The sequence below is a fragment of the Lycorma delicatula genome, chromosome 1 (genome assembly GCF_047948215.1).
Source record: "Lycorma delicatula isolate Av1 chromosome 1, ASM4794821v1, whole genome shotgun sequence".
NCBI classification, from domain to species: domain Eukaryota; kingdom Metazoa; phylum Arthropoda; class Insecta; order Hemiptera; family Fulgoridae; genus Lycorma; species Lycorma delicatula.
In genome coordinates, this window is record NC_134455.1 from 199,662,119 (window position 1) to 199,683,986 (window position 21,868).

The following is a 21,868-nucleotide window of genomic DNA, read 5'->3' on the forward strand; positions in this document are numbered from 1 at the left end:
AGTATTAATGATGAAGCTCAAGTTTAGATTATTCTAAGAATAACTTTACGAATAACTCTACTTTAAGAAATTTCAGTTAGTATTGTGAAAAATAGTCAAGCTTGCACCTTCTTCACAATTTTTGAAAATAATATAGAAAAAATAAAATAAATATACTGAGTATTTACCTGGATGCAGTAACTGTTTTATTATTGATTAATAATGCATTAATTTCTTATTGGGTTCTACAATTATATGTGCTATTAGGTGTATATATGATAATGTCTCACAATGGGATATTATTTTGTATTAATCAGATTGTATCACTAAACTGTATTGATTTTTATTGATAAATTAATTTTCAGTATAAAATTGTATGCAAATAAAAATGATTTAACAAAGATTATCTACACATTTGCAAATATCACAAAATATTATATGGCTAATATTAGATTAGAAAGGTCTACATCACATCAACTTCAACCTATCCAGCATTTTGAAGAAAGTGTTTAACTTATAACTAAATTATTGTCAATGGTTAGTTGAAGATAGTGATACCCTCATAGATGTTCTTTAACAGATGAAGCAATGTATCTACACATAATAATGTAAACATACAAGGAATATCATCTTTGGAATAATAACATTCCTCTTGTAACCACTGAAACTGGTTTCCAATATTGTTTTTCAGAAATGTTTAATATGTATAATGTAATAGGTAATGTTCTTATTGGAATTTATATTTTTAATGACGGATTCATTAATAATAAGTTTCTAAACTTTCTTACCATGTCTTCTAAGATCTGCCACTAATGGTAAACTGTGCATGTATTTCCAATTTTATATAGTACCAGAACATTTTTATAGTTCTGTTACTCATCATCTTATAAAATTTCATAAGTGATGAAGGTATAAGCCAGAAGGTATCAGGTGACAAGTACTCTAGACTTTATTTTGTGGGGACATTTAAAAGCACAATGCAGGCCCAAATTCAGAGAATGCAAATGAACATTTATAAAGAATCATATTTGTCAATGAAGAAATCAAGAATGTTAGAGAATGAATTTGCATTTGTAACCAGTAAAGCTGAAGTAAGTATTCAGGAATTATGTGAACCATCGATATAAAAATTTAAGTTTTGTTAATGAAATAATAATGTTTGTTTTGTGAAATTATTCTAACATAAATATCACATTATGATTTCAGTCCAAATACTGTCTGTATTCATTGTGATCTTTGGTGTGATATGTTTTTACTGAAAGTACATCTTATTTATTTTTGTGGAATATATTTTGTTGAATTTTACAATCATTCAAATTTAAATATCTTACTAGACTTTCTACAATTTTTGTCATTTTTACTTCCTTGTACAAAGTAAAGGAAGTATTGTGATCGGGAAAAATTTTGGTTTTCAGATTTCAACAGAAATATCCATTTTGACCATGACCTACAATGAATCCATTTTGACTAGTTTCAGCTTGATATCTGTGCATATGTACGTCTGTACATATCTCCCATAACTCAAAAACAATTAGCCATAAGATGTTAAAATTTTGGATTTAGGACTGCTGTAACATCTAGTTGTGTACCTCCCATTTTGATTGCGATCGACTGAACCAAAAGTGTAAAATAAAGCCAAAAAGCCCAAAATCCCCAAAAATTTGGATTTTGGACTTTTTCTTAACTGCAGTAAGCCCTCAATGACAGCTTTTCAACAATATATGATAAATAGTACTTATTTTCATTGGTTCCAAAGTTACAGTCAAATAAAATTTTAATTAATGAAATATCTGAATCTTACAAGGGAAGCCACATCGGTTTAAATCAGACTTCATCTCCTTTTTTTTAATTTAAATATATTGATTTATTAATAATTATTAACCTGTGATTATAAAAAAAATTATTCAATAATAATTTTTAAAAATCAGCTGTTATTAGTGAAATAAAATTTTATGAACTTTTAAAAATGTGTATATGTAATTTAATAGATATTATTACATATGTGTGTATGTATTAGATTTGGTGAAATCTGATTTTTATTTTTTTTAGCCTCTGGGAACACCATTAAGTATTGCTTCAGAGGATGAGATCAAATGATAATTTTGTAGTGTGTATGAAAATGCCATGTCTGACCGGGGTTTAAACCTGGACCTTTGGATGAAAGGCCAAGATGCTACCACTCACACTATGAAGGCCGGCAACATCTGATTATTTAATATTAATTGAAAATTATAATTTCAAATCGTACTATTTTTGGATTTTCTAGTTTAATTTCTGTTTAATTTTATTTAATTATTCTGGAATTTCTGTTTAAATTTATCTACATTAGAGTTAACTACAGAATGACTGAAAAATAGACCCTCATAAGAACAACATACACTGAGGCATACATGCCCGATCTTTAATAAATTACAAAGTATTCTTATGTTTACTTTATTACTTTTCTGATATTGTCAGACAATATTCTCCCTAAGTCTCAGTTGATCATCATTTTGTTTATTTGTTTTTGTTGTCAATCATTTAATTGCTTTTTGGTTTGATATAATTCTTCTGATCATAATTTGTGTACATGTTCTCCAGTTTTCAAATTTTCTTTCTCTATATATTCATCATCCTCTCTTAATTTTCTTATTCTTTCCTTGGCCTTAAAGCTATTTTCCTCTCTACTTATCATCTTCTCTTAACTTTTTATTCTTTCTTTGGTTTTAATATTTTCTTCATTTATATACTTATCACCTTTTCTTAATATTTTTATTCTTTCTTTGTTTGCAGCATTTTCTTCCTTGATTCATTTTCCTTTTTTTAACTTTTTTTTTAATTTAAATATATTGATTTATTAATAATTTATTACCTTCTGATTGTAAAAAAAAATGTACAATAAATAATAATATTCAATAATAACAATAAAAAACAATATGAAAAAAATCACAAGTTATACACTACATTTTTTTGTATCGTAGTGTAAAATGTAATGTAGAAATAAGTATTTTAGTAAATGAAATGAAAATTATATTTATCGTAATTACTGATCGATTCTGTCTTCATTCATAATTTCTGTTACCCGTATAAAAATCACTTTCAGGTTCAACTTAAACAATGCCTACATACATGTTAATTTCTTTGTAAAGTGTGTTAAGCACAGCGGTTGTTGACATTAAACATCAGTTATTCGTAAAAGAGTAGCATAAACATTTTCAAAAATTATTGGAATCCCACATTACTGAGAAAAAAGACGTAAAATGGTTTTTCTTAGATCATTAACTGATAGTTCTTTTTCTATTCACTAAAATGCGGTTGATACATTCACTTTTTCCCATTGGGACTGGCTTAACAGTGAAGACTCCTAACCGTACTGGTTGCATATCAATTGCAGCCATTAAAAAAATGCGATAGAAAATTATTAATGTGAAAAAGTAATTTATTAATATACAGAATAGAAAAATATTAAAGACAGAATTGATTCATTAAGGAAATACAAATTTTACTTTATTTACAGGAATAACGTAACTCTCATAATTTTTTCAAGGAGTAATATTTTCTTATATAATGGAAAAAAAGATTTATTTTTTCAAACTCAGTCGTAAAAAAATACTGCTGATTGTTTTATTTCTATGATATTTCATATTTTGCTACATCTTGTGCTCTGCAGAACAATACTAGATCAAAAAAAAAAAATATTGGGATTTTTCATTTCTTGACTGTCCGATTATTATCGATCAATTTGTTTGATATTCATACGCTTCCAGTTATCTTTTACAAAGTTTGATTTTATTCTTTAGATGTAAAACCATCCATAACAATTTTTAGTAGTTTTTTTTTTTTATTAAGGGTGATTTGTATTATTTTACGATAATATGAAATAAATTTATATTGCATTTAAAATAGAATTTAATTTACCTAATTTAAAATCTTGGGACATAAAAAATAATAAATTTTTATTTGTTCATCAATAACAAAACTGGTTTGTTGCTAATCAACATCCATTTCTACTCTATGCTAGTTTTTTATCTTAAAATTTTATCTTAAAATATTTGCTACACTTTGTATTTTAGTTTCTGCTTCTTGTAATCTAATTCTGTTTTCTTTCATTTTTCCGTCGGTTTTAACCCCCAACACAACAATCACCAATATCAGTATCGTCAATAAAACCGAATGTTAATACTTTAAAATATGTATATATTGTGATACACGGTGATTTCCTTTCCAATTCACATACAAAATGGAAATTCTCTTAGGCCGAGAAAATTACATTTCTGGCTAGTGAACTGCGATAAATTTCACATTTAGAGGAATACAACATTCTTATGCGGGACACTGCATTTGGAAATCGTATTAATAAAGCACAGCAGGCTGCAACACACTGTTCCATGTCTCTATCCGATAATCTACTCTCAAAAGTCGGTCGAAATGGTTTCATATCTGAGGATTTTTTAATATATAATTTATTGTTGATCGCGGGGAATCAGGTTCAGCGGCTCGTTTATGAATAGGTTTAACTGCACACCGCTCAATTGAATCAGCGCGCCAAATCACTTGTCACTGCGGCGACGGCAACATCTTAGAACTTACATCTTCTATCATCCAGTACGAGGGCCTATCTTCAACACTGCCAGAAATAAATGCACGTTTCTCTCAATTAAGCATTGTTACATTATTATTCATTTGTTGCAGGTCCTTGTTAAAACTTTCACAAAACGCATTATTATTTGTGGCACTGATTGCCCCGTGCGTCGCCGCGTCGTTTTTGTATGCATCCAAACACATTTCATCAACAGTTTCTCAACAATGAAACTTCATCCGGTCACATCAGCCGTAGTTTTGCAAATGAAATAAGAGAGCGAGTGAATGTTCAATGTAACTTGAGAGTACGGATAGCAATCGCGATAAAGAAATTAGTTCTTAGGAACCGAATACCGCGCAACTTTCAAACAGTAGTAACATGTTAATTACTGGTTCAGGAACTTCTCAGACATACTGAACAGTCACACTATTACTCTTGTCATATGCAAGGGCTTTTCTCTCTCTGTCAGTGCAAGGTTTCTGTCAGCCTCTGAAACGAAAGAATCATAACTTCACTTCCTCAATAATTCTCCTACGCTAAATCTATCTTTCCGGAATAATTTCCTTCATAACGTCTTCCGGTCATACTTTGCTGTTGTTCAATTTCTATCAATTCTATTTCTACAGTCATACACATTCTGCTTTTATCAGAAAAAGATAAATGTTGAGACGGAAAAATAGAAAATAGGAAATTAAAAATGATCAACTGCACAACAAATAATTCGACTGTGTAGACCTTAATGCCTAACGTGCTTAATACCACAAGTTTTTAATAAGAATTAAGAATGATTTACAGTAATAAATAAATCAAAATATATTAAATTAATATTAAATAAGAACCGCTCTTAAAATAGCCGTGCTAAAAATATACTCACGTATAATGCAAAGTCCTGTAGCTTGTTTCAGTGACCAACCGGGACAACAATAATTTCTATAACGACTCCGGCAAACATTTGGTCTGAAAAATAAAAATAAAACATCTAATTAAGTATTTTTAGTTTTATAAATTGATGACGAATTAGTAAAATAGAAAATTTTTTTCCTCGTGACGTTTCAATCTGTTCAATTAGTAAACAATAAGCATCCCCTCACGGCCCAATGAGTTGAGGATGATATGGTATGCAAATGAGGTGTAGTTTAGTACAGACTCAGGCCGATCATTCCTGAGACGTGGGGTTAATTGAATCCCAACCTCCAAAGTACACCGGTATTCACTGTCTGGTATTCAAATCCGTATAAAAGAAAGTAACTTTTACAAGGATTTGAACCTCAGAACGTTCGAGTTCGAAAATCAGCTGTTAAATAACTGGTTTGAGACGACGAGTTAACCGCTAGACTTACAATGATTCATGGAGTACCACTTTCTGTTAAATGTTTCACTTTCAATTTTAACTTTTACGAAATTATGAAATAACTTTAAAAAATTTCAGACGTTAAAAAAATGATGTCCTTAAAAACATAAACCAAATAATTTTAATGCCTTTGAATATTATTATACTAAACTTGTTTTGTATTTTCAATGAAAAAATTACAGCGACGTAAAAACTTACATACGAGTAAATGGCTACATATAAGGATAAAGAACACGGATAAAAACCCACGTTCAGTGAAAAATACTAAAGCACCAATCAGCAATATTAATTACACTGTCTAAAAAGAAAAAAAAACACTGAGTAAATTGACATTAATAATAAAAAATCAATAAAAAACCTAGTAATGCGAATAACTGTAGGCTTACGCATTAGGATAAACAAACAAAGAAGGCAGGCAGCCAGAAGATACGTGTGCCGGTTAAGATTTAGATAAAATCTTGGTATTATAGTATATATTTAAGCTACATAATAACAGCTTGTATCCTACCCACCGTAAGCGTCTTAAAATTATAAATAAAAATTTATTTCAGTTATAAATTTTAATTTTTAGAAGAGAATAATAAACAACCATTTTTCTAATACTTACAAAGGATTCAGAAATAATATTTAAAAAATCTGATGTGGACAACACATGACTTCCTTGTACGTCTATTAAATTACATTAACACATTTTTTTTAAATGAAAAAGTATATAAAATTTTGTTTCATTAAAAACTGATATTTTTTCTTTTTTTTTGTTATTGAATTATTATTCATTGTAATTTTTTTTTACAATGAGAAGTTATTATATTTAAATAAAAAAAAGTTTAACAAAGGGAGATGAGGTCTGATTCGAACCGATCTGCCTTCCCCTAAGATCCAAACATTTCAATAATTAAACATTTATTTGGCTATAACTCTGGAACCAATAAAAATAAGTACCACTTATGATATATCGTTGAAAAATTCTCATTGAGGGCTTATTACTGTAATTAAGAAAAAGTCCAAAATCCAAATATTTTTGGATTTTGGGCTTTTTTGGACACTTTTGGTTCAGTCAATTGTAATCAAAAGAGGAGATGCACAACTAGATGTTACAATAGTCCTAAATCCAAAATTCCAATATCCTACGGCTAATCGTTTTAGAGTTATGCGAGATACAAACATACATTCATACACACATACGTATACAGACGTCATACCGAAACTAGTCAAAATGAATTCAGGGATGGTCAAAATGGATATTTCCGTTGAAATCTGAAAACCAAAATTTTTCGCGATCATAATACTTCCTATACTTCGTAATCGGGTAAACTATAGTACGAGTAGATTCTGATTTTTACTTCCTTAGTAAAAATCAGAATCTATTCGTACTATATTTTACCCGATTTAAATCGTGAAATTGTGGGAAGTGAGATGAATTTTAACCCGCCCGAATATGTTAATAATCTGTTCGGGGACTCAAAAACTAAGATCTAAAAATTTAATGGTTCTGATAAACGGTTTTCTGATGACCAAACTTATTTTTTATTTAGTATATATTGTTAATCGTACTCTCATGAAACAATTTGTTTCAAAGGAGAGTGGAATTAATGAAGACAGTGAAAGTAACGTAATCTCTGCATGTCTTATATATCTCCGAAAAGTAGGCTTTCAAAAGGAAAGAACTTTGCAGATCGGTTCAATAGTTGCTGAGATTTTGCCTGACACAAAAACAAACTTTGTATAACTGTGCAGGTTACTTTTAATGTAGAAAAATTTCTTAATTTAAAATAGAATACGAGGTCTACCCAAAAAAATAACCGAACTTTTTTAATTACGCGCCAACAGAAAGATTTAGTAACTTGCGGTTGGCAGCATTGTGTTCCGCATTAACTTCTCTGTAACCACATGTTCTTGAATTGTTGATATTTCATTTAGTTTTCGTGTTATTGTTATTTGAGTGCAACGTGTTTAAGTGTTAGTAGCGATTTTTGAAATGTGCTATTTTTTGATAATTGAACATTTGTCTCAGTGTTGAAAACCCAGCATTCGTCTCTCGTTATGATCCTTTGCATGGATGTTTCATCGTCATCGGCTTATTCAAGGAGTTGCCGGCAATTGTCCACTCGATGTTCTTTCTGCTGTTCGGTCATCAAACCAGGAACAAACTTTCCTGCAACTCGATGCAAAATGTCATGGCGTGATCCAATCGAGATGCTAACCCTTTCTACAAGTTCTCTGACAGTCGATCGGAGATTTTCACGCATCACATCGTTGATTTTTTGAACGTGTGTGTCATCAGTTGAAATCGAAGGCCTTCTTTGTCGAGGGTCATCTTCAATCGATTAACGACCACTTTCAAATCGTGAAAACCATTCGCAGCATTGCGTACGACCCAGAGCACCATCTCCGTAAGTATGTTACAAAACTTGATAAGTTTCTGAAAGTTTTCTCAGTTTCACACAAAATTTTACGTTGTATCGTTGCTCCCGAAAAACGCACATTACAAAAATCGCTACTAACATTTAATCACGTTGCACTCAAACAACAATAACACGAAAACTAAAGGAGATATTAAAAATCCAAGGGCATGTGGTTGTAGAGGAGGTTATGCGGAACACAATGCTGCCAACTGCACGTCACTAAATATCTCCATCGGCGCGTAATTAAAAGAGTTCGGTTATTTTTTGAACAAACCTCGTATTATATTAGCGGTAAGAATTCACAAAAGATGTCTAAGTTATATTAAGAGAAATTAAAATTATTTTTAACTTCTCCAATAGCAGATATTTTTTATCTCGCTTCTGAGAAAGCGAATGCGTGTGAATTTTCTTACAAATCCTCAAAAAGTTATAGAAAGTATCAGTACTGTAACAGAGGTATGAAAATTGCAGCCGTTAATAAAGAAAAGGAAACGAAAACATTTGCTCAGTGTATTTCAGTTTCGTATATATCTAAATAAAAACACTTTGTTAGATCATAAACTGTTTCGGACTGAAGAGCTCTACCGACGGCATACATTTGAAAAAAATATTGGTGTTAAACCAAAAGACATTGAATTAACTCCCGAGTAAGTTACATAGATTGAAAATAAAAACCGATGAACTGTAGCCGCATCATTAAATTACGATCGGCATTGTTGAAATTACTCGCATTAATATGTTTCAGCGTTAATAAAATAAGGCTTTTACAAAGTTTTAAAGTATTACGTTTACTATAACAATAAAAAAATTTAAACATTGGTGACAATCAAGACTAGAATTTAATAAAAGTTTTAATGGTTAGAAAAATTGTGCTTAGCTGTTATACAGAAAACTTGTAATCTGTTTCACGGTCGGATTAAATCGCTGCATCTGCAGAATGTATTTGTAAAAATTATATAAGTACGTACCATTGATTAAAAATATTTTTACATTTTTGTTTATTATCGGTGAAGTAGATACATATGTTATCTTTGATAATACAAAATTCAATATAAGTAATTCTGTAATTTTATATGGGTAAAAAAATGTTACATATCTGTAGTAATTCGGATACTCCCAATCCGAACCGTAGTTGTGTGAATGAATCTTGTAGCGTATCTAAAAGAAAAATATTAACTTCCTTAAAAATAATAACTGACTTTTTATTGTTGAATAAATATTATAACTATAAAATGGTGATAAACGAGGTGATTTTAGTCGTTCAAGAAAAGCACAATATTACTTTTTTCATTTTTTTTTTCTTTAACCTTCGAGACCACCGTTAGGTATTGCTTCAGAGGATGAAATGAAAGATTTGTAGCGTGTGTGAAAATGCCATACCTGACCAGGATTCGAACCCGGGACCTCCGGATGAAAGGCCGAGACGCTACAACTCGTGCCGAGGAGGCCGGCAAGCGCAATAATACTTACACTCAATTACACGTCCTCTGATAAAAAAAAAGGAAATGAAAATTTTTAAATGTTGCAGAACTGAAATACTTCAGGATGAAGATAAAAGAAGAGAGAAGGTAAGTTTAAGACAGATCCAGGTGGAGATCCAAATGAAAAATAAAAACTGTCAGAAAATGAAGACAACGAATGGTAAATAAAGAATAATAGATAAAAACCGAGGATTTGAAACATCTGGATGATCCGAGTAGAGAGTCCACAGCTCCGAAGGAATAAATTCGGTACAAATTGTTGAAATAGCTTGATTCATCAAACGAGAGAACATAATTAATGTCAATTGCTTAAAATTTCGTAGTTTTAAAATAGGAAATTGCTTATAATTTCACATTGTAAAACTAAGTTAAATTAAATTTATTAATTTAAGTTCACAGTTTTAAGAAAACGCACCTAAAACAAAAAATATATACTTATAAGTGCTTTCTAGATTAGTTGGAAGAAGAAGACAACAAGGATGATTAACAACACTGAAGCGATGCGACTGTATCCTGTATCTGCTAATAATAACAATAATATCGCCTTCACAAGCACAATCTTTTGCTTGTTTCAGCTGCCATTAATGAATACGTTGCAGATGAATATAGTTGTGCGATTCATATAAAACAGGGGGTAGCCTAAACAACGAATATTTATTACATCGATCGAAAGTTCTTCAAACATTACATATTTTCAAGTTATTTCGGAGGTATGTTATGTTTGGGTTAAAATACAATTTTTTAATTTATAGAAGCAAATTCCTCTTCTTTTCTTTTTACTGTCTGAGTACTACGAAACATAAGAGAAGAAAAAAGAAATTGTAAAAAGCACTGGCGTTAGTAAGGTGAGGGTATACCTTATGAATTTAAACACAATGAGGAAAAAAATAAAGGATCTTATTTCGAAAGAGAAAATATCCTTAATTTTTATTTTCTGAATTATTAATATCGTTATGTAAATTATTTATGGAATTAATAATAATATACAATATTAAATTGCTAATCTTATCTGTTGTGGTAATTATATTTCAAACTGTCTTCTGTGTTATCATAATTATATCGTTAGCTGCGTACTAATCAATCGTGTACTGCGTGAATTTGCTGTACTTGTTATTCTCATCCGACATTGAGTTTGATCGACTTAATCAGTGAGGTGCCAAATAAACACGTGCTGTTCATTTGTTTTACAAGCTAAAGAGATTTTACATAGTCCTAGGTTTTGCGTACAGGGTCGTAAAATGTCTGTTTCGTTAAGCGACAGGGAAGATAAATGGCGCAGTATAAAGGCGAGTTGTCGCAAATCTGTTCGTTAAAGGAGCGGTACGTGGCTGGAACCCACAAACTGAAATTGGAAGTTGTTTATTTCCTGTACGCATGTATAGGGAATATACCATTTTTAAGTTGTATAACGTATAAATTTGGTATGGATTGTGTCCTTGTAACCGATTGGAAAAGATTTGTAAGGGAAATGTTTGCGAACATGTTACTCGGTAATCCAGTAATAATAGGCGGGAACGGTCTGAACTTGAAAATAGATAACCTCTTTTTTCAAGGCGAAAATACAATTTGGAGACTGGTTTATCCCCTGCAGTGGGTGTTAGCGGAAATTTTTACAGAAACAAAAAACTGTTTCGAATTTGCGGTCCCCGATCGAACGAAAGATGTGTTACTAAGTGTTGTAAAGGAGTTTATTAGACCTGCGACGAACACAATTTCTTTTTGTTGGTAGATTTACGATGATGTACAAGTTTACAATATTCAAACTTTTAATCGCTCGGTTACTATCGAAATTGAGTTACCGGGGCGCATACAAATACAGTGGAGAGTTTATGGGCAGCAGCGAAAAGATGAAATCGCGAGTGTGGTATATCGAGATCCACGCCAGACTCCTATTTACGCGAATTTATGTGACGCCAACGTAACATCAACCGTTCGATCAAATTTTGCAGGATATCACCTTATCTTGCCTTATTTTGTTCAACTGAATATAAGTAAGACTTAATTTTTACTATTATAATAGCAATTTAGAAAACGTGTCCGAATCGAAATAAGACCCTAAATAAACAGAAATCGTAATACTCTAATGTTAGTAATCGATCAGATTCGCTTCTAAACGAAGAACTACAATAAAATAACGTTTATATATAAAGGTATTTACTACACAGATATTTAAATTGGACTGTGTTACCAGGTATATTTAACAGACGAGTAAATATCAAATGTAAACTTCGAAACAAGTAAGCAATTTCTTACTCAACAAATAAGCAAAATTACTGAAAATAGAATAATGTTGTACATATATGAAAATAGAATTACTAAAACCATAGCCTACATAAAATATTTATATTTATTAAAAAATAAAAGATAATTAAAAAAATATCCATTTTGTACTGTAAAAAAATAATATTTTTTATTTATAAAGCGCTTAAAGTGCAAATTTCTTCAGACAGTCAGAGGTGCAATTGTAAGACAGTAAATCTCAGTCGTTTACTCGTATTTCTCGGCAATCGGTCACGTTTAGGTTTAAGTTAATTGAGGAGTCACCAGATTAAAGTTAAAATACCGAAAATATTTACAATATAAGACTAAGCAATTGAAGAACTGTGCACCCTGTTCCATTCAATATGATATTCTACTCAATTTGATATTTATTTAATAATGATGTAAAAAAATGAAGGTTCAATCGATACATTTTTTCAAAAATTAAATCTAATTTATAAATTCTAAATCGAATTAAAACTATAATTAGAAAATGAGCACTTATAAATCCAGTGTAAAACAATTTCTCGTATGAAATGTAACAAAACTTCATATTCTCCCAGTATCTAAAATTAATAGCATAAAAGAGGAATGATTTGTAAAAAAAACAATATTATTGGTTTGCGGTCAGTTCTACAAAGTACTCTCGAAAGACAACTTGAATTTATTCCAATAATTTTTCTGCATGCACCTAATGGTTTTCTCCAATTGAGTGCAGAAAGTGTATTTAATATATTATTTCCTACAGAAAGGAGGATGTTACTTTGTTGTTTAACACTGACCGCTCTTTCTTTCTTTTGCCAGAAGTGTAGCATTTGAGGTAAAAGCAACAACCATTTTTACTAATTCTTACGACTTTTCTTTCTCTAGTAAACCTGGTAAGCGATTAGTTATTCTTGAATATGAGAAATACTTTTGTTTGTTATTCTAATCATTGTCATTTTTAGAGGTATCTTTCATCTGATATCATGTCGCCCGCAAACCTCAGGTTATAGCAGTTGACTTGACCTACTGAGTTCGAATTCAGTTCTATTCTAATGATTATCATTTTTTCTATTTTTATGGCGTAGTGAGGGCAATGAGGATTTACAAAATTTGAATGATGTTAAAATATTCAATAAGAAAAAGATATTAAAGAGTCACTTGAAAAAGAAAAGAATTAAACAGACTCATTAAGAAATATATGAGATGAAAAAAATAATTAGTACATGGCCTACAAATATAGTACGCCTAAATTCACTAACAAAATCCGTACTGTAAAAAACAAACGAATTCAAATTTTCTTTATAATAATTTGATTAATTATTCGATTCACTTCGAGGTTTCTTTACCACTAATCAGATGCATACTTTCTAGATCTCAAGTCGCTTTACTTAAATTACATCATAGATCCGATTCCCATTTGTTCGGTTTTTATACACAAAAAATCTCTTAGTAGAAGAGAAACGTACCTGATTAATGTTATTAGGAGCAAAGAATATAGGAAATACAGAACATTACACAATAGCTATTACCACAAGATATCAAATAAACACGAGAACAGGTAACCTAAGTTCGATGCACGCGATCACTTTACCTTCCTTCTCTATTTAAGTGTGGACTACACTACTTAATGCATCGGTATCATAATGCATCTATCCTCCGACTACTCTTGCAAAGCGGCCAATTTATGCGACTGATAAGAAAACAAGTTTAAAATAAAATTAATAAGAAAGACATCATGTGTGTGCTTCATTTTAACACGCAGTGGAAAGCTACTATTATTTCACAACTTGTATCAGGTTTTAGATAAGAATCGGACTATTATTTTTTTTTTTAAAGATATTAACATCGTTAAAATTTCAGGCTCCATCCATTCTTTTCGTGGGAAAAATTGAATACTACTTTAAACCGACCGAATTACTGGGTATTTCCAAGTAAGCCTTTCATTTTAATCAATTGCCCTTCAGAAAAGTGAATAGTACAGTCTTTTATTTAATAAACTTTCTTCAAATTTAATTTCTTAACCTTTAAATTAAAATTCGTTAAAGAATATTTTACGTGTAGTTTATACGTTATATAACGTTCATACGTTTATAGTTTCTATATTTAAAAAATTATAAATTAGGTTTTTAAATCTTTAAAACTCAATACACATTATATATTATGAGACTGAAAACTTCTACAAAATGAAAATTCCTTACGTCATGTCTAATACTAAAATAAAGAAAAGATTAACAAAATCCAAGTGTTTTAAAACTTTTCTCAATTTTGTATACTTTCTAAGAAGTGTTTATTACATAATGTAATTTACTTATGAAAATGCATACTAAGAACACGACTATGATTTTTACAGAGCATTTAGTTTATTATAAATAACAGATTATTAGTACTGAATAAAAATTGTCTGAAATGTTCTCGTACAGCCACTCGAAAAAGGATAGAGTTTTTTTAACTTTACCACGTAATATAAGTAATATTTTTCTGTTCACAAACACGTCTGTTCTTTTTAACCAAATTCAGAGAAAAGAAAAGGTCCTCAATTATATCAGTATGCTTTTATTCCTTTTTTACGTTTCTATCAAACGTGTGTGATGATTGTGTGTGTGTGCGCGCGCGCGCGTATGCGTATGTGTGTGTGTGTGTGTGTGTGTGTGCGCGCGCGCGCGCGCGCGTGTGTGTGTGTGTGTGTGTGTGTGTGTGTGTGTGTGTGTGTGTGTGTGTGTGTGTCTATCAAGCATGTATTATTCTATCAGACGATTTCATAATTATTTTTTTAATTTCTTGAGAAAATTGCCACAATGACGGTCTCGTTGTAAATCTTTACCACGTAATGAACTATTTATATAACAAAGAAATATACTTCACGATTTGTAGATATTTTTCATTTATTTACGATCGTCATTGATAAGTTAATCGTTTTTATTGTAGTACCACGACAGCCTGATATCAATAAAATATTAAAATTTTATCATTTAAAAACTAGTTGAAAATACCGGATAAAAAATAATATTCATGTATTTCAGAGAGCCTTAGACTTTCACCGGTTTGCAGCGTCTGTTTTCTTCTCTTCATTCATTTTTTATGTTTATCGAAACGATTATAAAAACGTTTATCGAAACATTTCGCCTACATTTCTTAAGAGCTGTCACTTTTCTTTCCTTTTTTATCATACGGCAGTTTTTTGTTACGCCTATCAACATTTTAAATAAACGTCAAAATAATTTAAAAAAGAAATAAATTTATAAAACAGACTTCAAAAAAATCTTCAAGGCTAAAATTAATAATTTTTATAATTTATTTAAATTTTGAATTTTTTAAGTTGAATTAGCCAAATTAAGTGTTAATAAAAGATATTGTAGTTTGTTTTTAACTTCTCACTGATCTTAAAAATTTTAACATTTTGAATGTGTTATTTCTAAGTTTTTGGTGCAGATTTTCCACAATTTTACTAAAATTAATTTAAATAACAAGAAATTATTTATTTAACAAGCCCATATTTTTGGTAAAATATCACACACATGTTATTTTTTGTACGTCTGAGCTGCAATATTGATAAAACAATTCCAAAAAATATCTTAATGTGTATTTAACCTCGTTAAATTTATAACATTTGTTTATATAAATAAATAAATTTATTTATTCTCTTTTAAAATAAAATATATAATATGAGGAATAATTTCTACATATGTGCGCTAACAGGTGGGCGAGAATAAGTGGGCTCTAACAGCAAACTTTACTTGTTCGTAGAAATATCCGTTAACATACTACATGCAGAGAAAATGGCTTTTTTAAATTTAATTTTATTTTTTAATTTTTACTCTCAGAATTTAGACGTAAAAAATAAATTCCAAGATACAGACTTACACAACTAATAAACACAGTATTATTTAAACACGGCTACAATACTTTACTATAGCTATAGACTGTATCTAATAATAAACATCAACAGTGTATATAAAAACTCAATTTATAAAAACAGAATATAATCGTATAAAAATGATATGCTAAGTATTCGATTTAATTCTTAAATAAAAATGAATAAAAAAGTCAAACCTAAAGATAAAATTATTCTGTGAGTAATCATTACCCTCAGAGAGAGCGTTATTAGAGAAAAATGTTGTTCAAAACAACGTTTCTCAAAGTTTTCAAATGATGCCTTCCTTGTAGAGTAAATATTTTGTCATCGCCCCCTTTGTAAATATGGAATAAATTAGATAAAAAATTATTAATCTAGGATTTGATTTTAAAGTACAATACGACTTCATAAAAACGTAAAGACGATGCATAAGTATCAATAAAGGTCTCACGAATCTTACATGTACAAGCGCATATTAATACGTACGATTTCTCAAGATTTAAAAATACGTTTTTTCTTTCACTTACTTTCTTGGCATCGGAGTTTAAACTTTTACTTTCCTGGCATCATAGCTCTAGAGCAAGAAGGAAAGTATGGTAATCAGTGAAAAAATGGATATGGTTTTATTTGCATTTCTCGACAGTCTGACCAAAGGACTCTAAAAACGTTTAAAAGACTGGCGGTCTGGCACGTACGTTCATACGTGCATACTACGTCTGTACGAATGTAAATGTGTTGGCGTGCTTGAAGCTTAAAAACGTTTGAATGGATAAATCAATTTTGGTGAAATTTTTTACAGACTCATATATATGAAGCAATCTTTTGGTAAAATTTTGGGTTAATATCTCCAGGGGGAGGGGAGACAGTTTTCTGGAGTCAATATTTCTCAAAGTTTTTCAAACAACCCAACTTCATATTAAGCTCAGTATATGCGTGCATGCTTATCTTACAATTCTTAAAAACGTTTCCCCCAAAATATCTCCTTCACCAAAAATTGAAAAAAGATATGTTTTTATTCATCGCTTATTTTTAACCGATTTTTTTATGTCTTCCTAGGCATATTAGTAGTGCAATTGCAAAAAAACAGTTACTTTGGGGCAATGTTGGGGGTGGGAGAGCTGATCAAAGTTTAAAAATATCGATTTTTTTATTTTGTAAAAGCATTTTTGGTTTATTTAAACTTCTAATATTATTGAAAGTTTGAATAATAATAATAATATTACAATAAAATTTTACATAATTCACCCCACCCTAGAAAAAATAAATCTTAGGTAAATTTTTATTGGTTGTACATTTCTCAGTGGATTTTTTTAGTTTCTTCTGTTTAACATAAAACAGTGAAGAATTAAAAAAATTTCTCTGGTAGAGAACAGAAAAAAGTACTATATTTTTTTTTTTTTAATTTTTTGTTTTATTTAAACATATAATGATAATTTTTTTGATGCAACCATATCGAAGAGGTATCTGTTGAGAACCAGACTAAAGAATAATTCCTGAAAGAGGGCAGCAGCTCTTTCAGTAGTTGTTAAGGCCATAGGTCAGAAGGACTTAGCCATATCAAAATCACTCAATTCTGAGTACTGCGCAGCTGAAAGCAATAAATATATATATAGAAAAGTATAGCTGCTTTTTTTCCAAAAAAATGTAACTCTGCATTTTCATATAATGACAATGGAGGCGCCTTCCTTGGTAAAATATTCCAGAGGTAAACTAGTCCCCTACTCAGATCTTTGGGTGGGGACTACTAAGGAAGGGGTCACCAGAAAATTAAAAAATAACATTCAATGAGTCAGAGCATGGAATGTTAGGAGTCTAGAAAAGGTTGGCAGGTTAGAAAATTGAACAGGGAAATGGATAGATTAAATGTAAATGTAGTAGGAATTAGTGAGGTTTGGTAGGAAAAGGAAAACGACTTTTGGTCAGGTGATTTTAGAGTAATTAACACAGCTTCAAATAAAGGGCAGGCAGGAGTAGGTTTCGTAATGAACAAAAAGATAGGGAAGAGAGTAGAGTATTTCAAAATGCATGGCAACAGAATCATTGTAATAAGGATTAAATCAAAACCTAAGCCGACAACGAGTGTTAATGTCTATATGCCTACAAGTGCCCATGATTATGATGAGGTAGAGTGTGTATACGAAGAAACTGACAAAGCAATTAAACACATAAAAGGGGTCAAAAATTTAATAATAGTTGGAGAACGGAATGCAAGCACTGGAAAAGGCAAGGAAGGTAATATTGTGGGTGAATATGGGCTGGGCAAATGGAATGATAAAGGGAACCGACTTATAGAGTTTTGCATGAAGTATAATTTAGTAATTGCCAACACCCAGTTTAAAAATCATAATAGAAGAATATGCACATGGAAAAAGCCAGGTGATACTGCAAGGTATCAGACAGATTATATCATGGTTAAACAAAGATTTAGAAATCAACTTGTTGACTGCAAAGCTTACCCTGGAGCAGACATTGATAGCGACCATAATTTAGTGATAATGAAATGTAGATTGGGGTTTAAAATCCTGAAGAAAAGGTGTCAGAGAAATCAGTGGAATTTAGAGAAGCTTAAGGAAGAGGAGATAAAGAAGATTTTTGCGGAGGACATCGCAAGAGGTCTGAATAAAAATGATAAGGTAGAAAATATAGAAGAAGAATGGAAGAATGTTAAAAAGGAAATTCTTAAATCAGCAGAAGCAAACTCAGGTGAAATAAAGAGAACTGGTAGAAAACCTTGGATGTCAGAGGATATATTGCAGCTGATGGATGAATGTACAAAATATAAGAATGCTAGTTATGAAGAAAGTAAAAGGAACTGTCAACAATTAACAAATACTATAAACAGGAAGTGCAAACTAGCAAAAGAAGAGTGGATTAGAAAAGTGTTCAGAAGTAGAAAGAGAAATGAACTTTGGTGAATAGACGAAGCATACAGGAAAGTTAAGGAAAATTTTATGGTACATAAATAAAATCTAATAATATGTTTAAAAAAGATGGTACACCGATTTATAGTATGAAAGGAAAGGTCGATAGGTGGGTGGAATATATTGAAGAGTTATATGGAGGAAATGAATTAGAAAATGGTGTTATAGAAGAAGAAGAGGATGAAAGGGGAGAAACAATACTGAGATCTGAATTTAAGAGAGCATTAAAAGATTTGAATGGCAGAAAGGCTCCTGGAATAGATGGAATACCTGCAGAATTACTGCACAGTGCAGGTGAGGAAGCAATAGACAGATTATACAAACTGGTGTATAATATTTACAAAAAAGGGGGAGTTCCGTCAGACTTCGAGAAGAGTGTTATAATCATGATACCGAAGAAAGCAGGAGCAGATAAATGTGAAGAATACAGAACAATTAGCTTAATTAGTCATACATCAAAAATCTTAACTAGAATTATATACAGAAGAATTGAGAGGAGAGTGGAAGAAGTGTTAGGAGAAGACCAATTTGGTTTCAGGAAAAATATAGGGACAAGGGAAGTAATTTTAGCGCTCAGATTAATAGTAGAAGGAAGATTAAAGAAAAATAAACTAGCATATTTGGCATACTTGAAAAGAAAAAGATGCTACGATTTGCTGATGACATAGTAATTCTAGCTGAGAGTAATAAAGATTTAGAAGAAACAATGAATGTCATGGATGAAGTCCTACAAAAGAACTACTGCATGAAAATAAACAAGAACAAAACGAAAATAAAGAAATGTAGTAGAAATAATGAAGATGGACCACTGAATGTAAAAATAGGAAGGGAAATGATTATTGAGGTAGAAGAATTTTGCTATTTGGGAAGTAGAATTACTAAAGATGGACGAAGCAGGAGCGATATAAAATGCCGAATAGCACAGGCAAAACGACCCTTTAGTCTGAAATATAATTTGTTTACATCAAATATTAATTTAAATGTAAGGAAAACATTTTTGAAAGTATATATTTGGAGTGTAGCTTTATATGGAAGTGAAACTTGGACGATCGGAGTACCTGAGAAGAAAAGATTAGAAGCTTTTGAAATGTAGTGCTATAGGAGAATGTTAAAAATCAGATGGTTGGATAAAGTAACAAATGAAGAAGTGTTGCAGTAAATTGATGAAGAAAGAGACATTTGGAAAAATATAGTTAAAAGAAGAGACAGACTTATAGGCCACATATTAAGGCATCCTGGAATAGTTGCTTTAATATTGGAAGGACAGGTAGAAGGAAAAAATTGTGCAGACAGGCAATGTTTGGAATATGTAAAATAAATTGTTAGGGATGTAGGATGTACGGGGTATACTGAAATGAAACAATTAGCACTAGATAGGGAATCTTGGAGAGCTGCATCAAACCATTCAAATGATTGAAGGAAAAAAATGAGAATTTTACAATCCAAAAAAAAATTCTTAGGTAACTTTTTTCATGTATCATTACTTTTCCACTGTGTAAGAATAAATAACAAATGCCAGGAAGTATTAAAGTACTGTTGCCAGATTTTTAACTGCCCATTTATAACTGGGGGCCTAGTAATAAGTTGTAGACTTATTAATATGTTTGCATAGTAATAAGTTGTAGACTTATTAATATGTTTGCATATTAATAAGTTGTAGATGAATTAAGTCGCGTATTTTTTAAATATATTTTCGATCCTTTCACATTCCTACTTTTACATAAATTTCATTCGCATAGAAATATGTTTACGATTATGTAAAATTTATTTATTATTACGCATGACTAATTTATTTACTATAAAGTCTTATTTTCATCGCATGATAACATAAATAAATACGTGCTTATTATTCAGATCGAAACAAGTTTCTCTGGCGTTCAAAACACATAGAAATATCGTCGGTATAAATTTATGCACAGTCCATGACGTGTAGTTTACACGTAAGCGCGTAAGATTACATACATTACTGAACGCACATAAACAAGCAGAATAAATACGATAGAATAATCATAAAAGTACAGAGTTTTAGTAAAGGTGTGGTGCTGCATTTCCTGCATAACAAGCACACTATTACAGGAGCAGTCGGTCGCTCACTCGGTCGACAGATATACGCCACATATAATGCACCCTAGTCTAAAAAACACGCCCTGCAACGACCGGGACTACGCCCTAACCTTACTGTCTCTATAATACACAAAGTCCATACGTAACAAACGATCCAGCTGTTACATCAGAGACCATTAGTGTAACATAAATTGACTTCGTACATCGATGCCTGTTACAATCTAATACGGTGCTAATAACAAACAATAAATTGTTTTTTTTCTAACATACAACGTAAATTCTACATTTACCTGAACGCAACAATAATATATACCGTAGACCTAAATACCATGATTATTTTGCAAAAAATACAACCTATACAAATATCATATTTATAAATTCAGGTCTACTCGAATCTAAACGACTTAAAAATTAAATACTGGGAGTGACATAATCAAAAAGCTAATCGTTACTCACAAATAATTTTTTCCATCATTAAAAGCTGCAGTTATTTTGCAGCCATCACAGTTACGAAAAAATAAAAGAAAAATACCTGCTAGTACGTCCCCGCTTGAGGTTTTTAGTGTATATATTTCTGGTCTATTAGGGACGATTGAATAAATCCACTTAAGAAACTTTTTACGCCCAAACATTTTACGTAGTTTTGGTTTTTACCCAAAAATACTTATAAAACTACAACTTAAGTTTACAATATTTTACCTAATTGTAAAAATAGCTTCAGCAGGGCAGGGAGAACGATGACAAAACAAAATAACTACCGGTTTACTTTTTAAGTAATTTTTTGTTGTTGAAGTAACCATAAAATAATTGGATGCTGGATTTACTGTATTATACTAAATGATGTTAACGATATACTTATAAAATTGAAATTTTTTAGAAATAAAAAAAATTAATATTTTAGATAATTTATCATTCCAAATTGTTTTCCTTCAAACTCTTAACAGGAGATTCTCCACCCCGAATAACGATGATAATGATGGTCTACTGTTCAAAATGCAATGAACGTCTC

The 21,868-nt window shown here is 30.7% G+C and overlaps 1 protein-coding gene across 1 annotated transcript in view; it reads right to left on the bottom strand.

Moving 5' to 3' along the window:
• The window catches only part of LOC142327385 (fibrillin-1-like), a 339,860-nt gene that overhangs the window by 275,904 nt on the left and 42,088 nt on the right, over positions 1-21,868 (bottom strand). The window contains exon 3 of the mRNA XM_075370397.1: positions 5,415-5,497. Coding sequence (XP_075226512.1) covers positions 5,415-5,497 — 83 coding nt within the window. The remainder of the gene's footprint in view (positions 1-5,414; positions 5,498-21,868) is intronic.